The 6,024-nt window shown below is 61.8% G+C and overlaps 1 protein-coding gene across 3 annotated transcripts; it reads left to right on the top strand.

The window, feature by feature from the left end:
- The first annotated feature begins 246 nt into the window (after positions 1-246).
- On the top strand, positions 247-5,712 carry LINGO4 (leucine rich repeat and Ig domain containing 4). 3 transcript variants are annotated; one of them, XM_084865179.1, is made up of 2 exons: positions 247-440; positions 3,290-5,712. In XM_084865179.1, exon 2 carries the CDS (start codon positions 3,303-3,305, stop codon positions 5,094-5,096), a length of 1,794 nt encoding a protein of 597 aa, XP_084721305.1. In that variant the 5' UTR covers positions 247-440; positions 3,290-3,302; the 3' UTR covers positions 5,097-5,712. The 3 variants fall into 3 exon arrangements, with proteins under 3 accessions (XP_084721305.1, XP_084721304.1, XP_084721306.1); XM_084865178.1 differs by having other exon boundaries at positions 3,215-5,706; XM_084865180.1 differs by having other exon boundaries at positions 347-440; positions 3,224-5,706.
- The last annotated feature ends 312 nt before the right edge of the window (positions 5,713-6,024 follow it).

Genomic DNA, 6,024 nt, shown 5'->3' with positions numbered 1-6,024 from the left:
GGGAGAGACCCTTTGGCGCTGCCCTGCTGCCTGCAGACCCGCCCCTGCACCCCCGCGCCCTCCCTCCCTCCCCCCGCCCCCCAGCAGTGGCGCTTGCTGCAGCCCTCCCTGGCTGCTTTATTTATTTATTTTGCACCAACGGGGTTGCTGCAGACTCATGCTCGCCTGGTTTGAAAAGAGAGAGAGAGGAAAAAAAAAAAAAAAAAAAAAAAAAGAGGAGAAATGCTTTCTGGTTCTTTTTTCTGCCTCAGTCTTGGCAGCAGTGGCTGCAGCAGCAACAGCAGCAGCGGCAGCGGGGCGGGTGGGTGGGTGGACTGGCCGGCGGGTGGGCAGGCAGGTGGGGGGCAGTGGGCGTGAGCACCAGGGGAGCTCGCATGGGACGAACCCCCAGCCCGGGGCGGATGCGGTGCCCAACTTGATGCGGCCCTCCAGCCTCTCCGGTAAGTGCCCCCACCTCCTGTCCCGGGGCTGCAGCTGCCCTCCTCCATAGCGTCCGTTCCTTCCAGAGAAAGGGCCAGACCCCTGCCGATCAAGGCCAGAGGATTTGCAGCCCCACCTCCATCCCACCCCCCAGGCGACCATTGATCCTGGTCCCGCAGGACTTTTGTGGGAAAACTAAGATGTCCCAAGTGGGGGCAAGGACTCCAAGGAGACCTCCGTTCAGCTCCCCAGGGCTCGTGCTCTCTCTCTCTCTCTCTCTCTCTCTCTCTCTCTCTCTCTCTCTCTCTCTCTCAGAAGGGTCTTCCCACCCAGCGGGCAGTGAGGATATCCCGGAAATCTTTCCTCTAGGAGTCCCCTCCCCACGCAGGTCCCCATGCCTCAGTGAGGTCCCCATGAGCGAAAGAGGCTCTCCAGGCGCCAATGTGTTCCGGACGGCCATGGGGAGACAAGAAAGCACCCCACTCCCGGAGTGGACGGCGCCCCAGACCCCAGCCCATTTAAGGAGAGAGGAGAGTGGTTCTGACACCGACTTCTCCCTGCAAAGTGGCCGGAAGCCAGTCCCGTAGCCATGGAAATGGGCAGGGGAAGTCCGTGATTAAATTAGACACCTTATAAATAAAGAAAATGGACTGGCCCCAGGTCCCGCAGCCCTGGGCCCAGGAGGCTTTGGGGAAGAAGAGGGAACAGGCAGTGGAGGGAAGGAGGGAAGGAGGGAAGGAGGGAAGCTGGGTTGCACGCTTCACTGCACTTTTGCTGAGTGCAGAGCAAGAGGGATGAGCAGGAACTGCAGCGGCGTGGTGACAAAGTGCCGGCTGCTGGGTGGACTTCCCAGGACAGGCACAGGGAGAATGAGAAAGGCTGGCACATCTCAGCAGTGCCACCGATACCTGTGGGGTTGGCAGAGGGGCAGAGAGGAGACTGGTCAGCGGCCCTTGCCCGCCCCGTGCCCACCCCATGCCATTCTTTCTCAAGCTCAAGCCTCAGAGGAGTGTCCTACATCCCTCTCCCGTTTGGGCCTCTTTCTCCAGTTTTCCGATTCCTGCACGCCTGAAGTAGCTACAGGACAGCCACCACGACCACCCTTCGAGGGGGGAGGGTGTCAAGTGGGAAGGACGGGAGAAGGAGCCATACCAGCTCTTACTAGTCACCTGCCTCTCCCGAGTCCCGCGAGGGAGAAAGGGAGGCGTGTAGGAGCAAGCTGACCCTGTGAGGGCCGGGAAGCCTGAAGCCTGGCAGCCCAGAGGGGGCCAGGACCCGCAGCCAGAAAGAAACCCGGGCATCCTGCCTCCGTGTGGCCATCCCTTGCCAATCCCAAGCTCTCCCTTCCCTGGGGGTCCCCGTCGGCATTGCACGGGTATCAGGGGCTCTTGTCACCGCCTTCTCCTCCGTCACCTCAGTCGGTGCCCGGTGGCCGCTGTAATCACAGCCTTCCTGGCTTGTCCACACCCCTGCCACCCAGAAACCCACTTTAAGGGAACAGGCTGTGCATGCACAGGGGCAGAGAGGAGAGCCTGTGCCCAGAGGTCTGCTGTCCCTGCCAAGGGCTGCCTGGCTCCCCACCCACCTGTCTGAGCAGGCGCTGTCCTCCCCATTCCCCCGTACTTTTCTCTGCCTCCCTAGCTCCCAATCTGTCCCTTGTGGATTGCGCAGGCAGCTGAAGCCAAAAGGGATAAGCGACTTTCCTCAGATTCACACACTGGACTCGAATCAAAGCGCCGTGAAGAAGGGGCCTAAGAGAACCTTACGTCTGAGGACCAAGCGACAAAACTCCCAACGTGGGCATCTCTAGGGTCCCTCACATCCCTCAACTTCCTCTTTCGGGGAGGCGGGGTTGCCCTTGAGGTTCTCATGAGGGGTCCCAGAGGGCGCTGTGTCCTGTGCCACCGCTAATGTGCCGCTTGGCTGTGGTCCACACGGCCTTCTGGGAAGAGTGGATCTCGCCGGACCAGGGCCTCGGGCTCTGTGCCAGCTTAAAGGAGGGCAGCGAGGCAGTCAGCGGAGGCTGGGGGGCTGAGGCCCGCCCAGTTCCCAGCTTTGGGCAACGGGCTCACGGTAAGGCCTCTCTCCAACCGGGAATCAAAGCTATGTGATCCCCCTGAGCCTTCAACAAAGCTATAGGCAGATACTATGGGAGGAGAGCGTGGAAAGGGAGGGACAGAGCAGAGCTTGGGAAGAGCAGATAAGAGACCTGAAGCAGTTCTGGATCTCACAGGTACAGAGAAAAACCCCAAAGCCCGTGACTGGGAGACTCAAAGGTGCCTCCTGCTGCTTCCTAGCCCAGTCCAGTCCCATGAAACTTCCCCCAAAGAAAGCAGTTTAAAAAAAAAAAATAATTATATATATATATATATATATATATATATATATATATATATATATATATATATATATATATATATTATTCATTTCAGAGAGGACAAGAGAGGAAGAGAGAGATAGAAACACCAATGATAAGATGGAGCATGCAACTGAGGCATGTGCCCTGACAGGGAATCAAACCGTGAGGTTCATAGGTTGGTGCTCAGCCACAGATCCACAGCAACTGGGCCAGGATTCAGTCTTGACTAGGGTTCCACTTGGCCTGCAGGCACCCAGGACCGGGAGGAAGGAAAAGACGAGCTTCCCCAAAGAGGAGCCCCCAGGAGGCACACACCAGAATTCCTCCCGGTTGGTGCCCACTTCCCAGCAGTTCTGAGGTGCTGGCTCTCTCTCTCTCTCTCTCCTCCCCTCCCCACCCCCCGCCCTCCTTCTCTCTCTCTCTCTCTCCCCTAAGGAGGTCCAGGGAAGCCCAGGGTCACCATCATCTGAAGCCACTTTCCCAAAAGGGCCATGTCATCATCTGTTCCAGGACTGAAGAGGGGATGGCCGCAGCCGCAGTAGCTCCGAAGCAGGCCTGGCCCCCGTGGCCGTGGCCGCCTCTCCTGCTCTTGCTCCTCCTGCCCGCAGGGAGCAGCGGCGGCGGCTGCCCTGCCGTGTGTGACTGCGCCTCCCAGCCGCGGGCAGTGCTCTGTGCCCACCGGCGGCTGGAGGCCGTGCCCGGGGGCCTCCCCCTGGACACTGAGCTCCTGGACCTGAGCGGGAACCGTCTGTGGGGGCTGCAGCAGGGGATGCTATCTCGCCTGGGCCTGCTCCGGGAGCTGGACCTCAGCTACAACCAGCTGTCCAGCCTGGAGCCCGGGGCCTTCCAGGGCCTGCAGAGCCTGCTCACCCTGCGACTGCAGGGCAATCGGCTGCGAATCATGGGGCCCGGGGTCTTCTCGGGCCTGCCCGCCCTCACCGTGCTGGACCTCCGCCTCAACCAGATCGTCCTCTTCCTGGACGGAGCGTTTGGGGACCTGGGCAGCCTCCAGCAGCTGGAGGTGGGCGACAACCACCTGGTGTTTGTGGCTCCGGGGGCCTTCGCGGGGCTGGCCAAGCTGAGCGCCCTCACCCTGGAGCGCTGCAACCTCAGCACGGTGCCCGGCCCGGCCCTGGCCCGGCTCCCCGAGCTGGTGTCCCTGCGGCTCCGAGAGCTGGACATCGGGAGGCTGCCGGCGGGGGCGCTCCAGGGGCTGGGGCAGCTCCGGGAGCTGGAGATCCACCACTGGCCGGCCCTGGAGGCCCTGGAGCCCGGGAGCCTGGCCGGGCTCAACCTGAGCAGCCTGGCCATCACCCGCTGCAACCTGAGCTCCGTGCCCTTCCAGGCGCTGCACCACCTGAGCTTCCTGCGTGTCCTGGACCTCTCCCAGAACCCCATCTCGGCCATCCCCGCCCGGGGGCTCAGCCCGCTGGTGCGGCTGCAGGAGCTCCGGCTGTCCGGGGCCTGCCTCACCTCCATCGCCGCCCAGGCCTTCCACGGCCTCCCCGCCTTCCACCGCCTGGACGTGGCGGACAACGCCCTGCAGACGCTCGAGGAAACGGCCTTCCCTTCTCCGGAGAAGCTGGTCGCCCTGAAGCTGTCTGGCAACCCCCTGACCTGTGACTGCCGCCTCCTCTGGCTGCTCCGGCTGCGCCGCCGCCTGGACTTCGGGGCGTCGCCGCCCGCCTGCGCCGGCCCCCAGCACGTCCAGGGCAAGAGCCTGGGGGAGTTCTCGGACATCCTTCCGCCGGGGCACTTCACTTGCCAGCCGGCCCTGATCCAGAAGTCCGGGCCTCGCTGGGTCATCGCCGAGGAGGGGGGGCGTGCCGTCTTCTCCTGCTCTGGGGATGGGGACCCAGCCCCCACCGTCTCCTGGCTGAGGCCCCCGGGGGCCTGGCTGGGGAGGGCTGGGCGGGTCCGGGTGCTGGAGGACGGGACGCTGGAGATCCGCTCGGTGCAGCTGCGGGACAGAGGGGCCTACGTCTGCGTGGTCAGCAACGTCGCGGGGAACGACTCCCTGAGGACCTGGCTGGAAGTGATCCAGGTTGAGCCACCCAATGGCACGCTCTTTGACCCCAACATCACCACGCCAGGGGTCCCGGGGCCCTTCCTGCTGGACAGCAGAGGGGTAGCCATGGTGCTGGCGGTGGGCTTCCTCCCCTTCCTCACCTCCGTGACCCTCTGCTTTGGCCTCATTGCCCTCTGGAGCAAGGGCAAAGGTCGGGTCAAGCATCACGTGACCTTCGACTTTGTGGCACCTCGGCCCACTGTGGAGAAGAACTCCGGGGGCAACCGGGTCACTGCCAAGCTCTTCTGACCTTTCCCTTCCACGCTGGGGACCCAGGCGAGCCAGCTTCAGATACCAAAGGGGAGGGAACCATGGCCACTTGGGCCAGAACCCGGTCCCAAGCAGCCCAGGTCTCCCAGGCCTCCTGCCTGCACCATGCCCAGGGCTATGGCACCTCCGGTTAGCCTGCCTCATGCTGCTGCAGTCTGAGGATGGCATTATCATCTCTTCCCGGAGGGCCCCAGGGAGCGGGCGTGGAGACCTTGGTGTCAGCCCAGCCTTGCCCCACAATACACAGAGCAGGACATATAACTAAGGCTCCAGGCTGCCCATCAGGCTTTCTTTACACATACCCATAGGCCTTGATAAGCAATAGCAGTCGCCAACCACACTGTGAGATGACTTCGGAGGGAAGTGCCATTTGCTTCTTAGAGTCTCTGCTCCTCAACCAGGTGGTCTCCCCTCTTTCTCCTCCATCCCCTCCCCCAGGCAGAAGGAAAGAGGACCAGGGACAGGGACCTCAGCTGAGGAGAAGAGGAGGTGAGTGCGGAATGAGGGAGGACAGACCACACCCTAGCACTGTGTCCGCATGAGCCTCCGCCTCCGGCCTCTGTCTGTCATATCATTAAACCTGCTGCCCGAACGAAATGTGAGTTCTGGAGTTTTCTTTACTTCAGACTTTTCCTGCCCCTTCTTGCTGTCAAATCTCCCCGTCCTCTCCTTCTTGCCCGAATTTAACAAACGGGGGTTTCTGTAAAAGGTGACCAGCCAGGTCACTCCTAGCCCATTTCCGTTTTAACCCTTTAGCATCCCCTCCATCTCTGGGGTGGGCGGGGCAACCCTCCACCTCCCAAGGGGTCCCTTTGCAAAATTCCAATCCAGGACACCCAGCTCCGACCCTCCGTCCTCATTCTAGTTGGGATCTCCCTCTCATTCCCTTGTCCCATGGGGATCCCTA

Source organism: Pipistrellus hanaki (genome assembly GCF_964339955.1).
Source record: "Pipistrellus hanaki genome assembly, chromosome: 18".
Taxonomy (NCBI): domain Eukaryota; kingdom Metazoa; phylum Chordata; class Mammalia; order Chiroptera; family Vespertilionidae; genus Pipistrellus; species Pipistrellus hanaki.
Note: the sequence above shows the minus strand (reverse complement) of the source record. Positions and strands in the feature narration are given on the sequence as shown.

Bases quoted from the DNA above. Each gene is read 5' to 3' on its own strand.
- LINGO4 (XM_084865179.1), top strand. From the start codon at position 3,303: ATGGCCGCAGCCGCAGTAGCTCCGAAGCAGGCCTGGCCCCCGTGGCCG.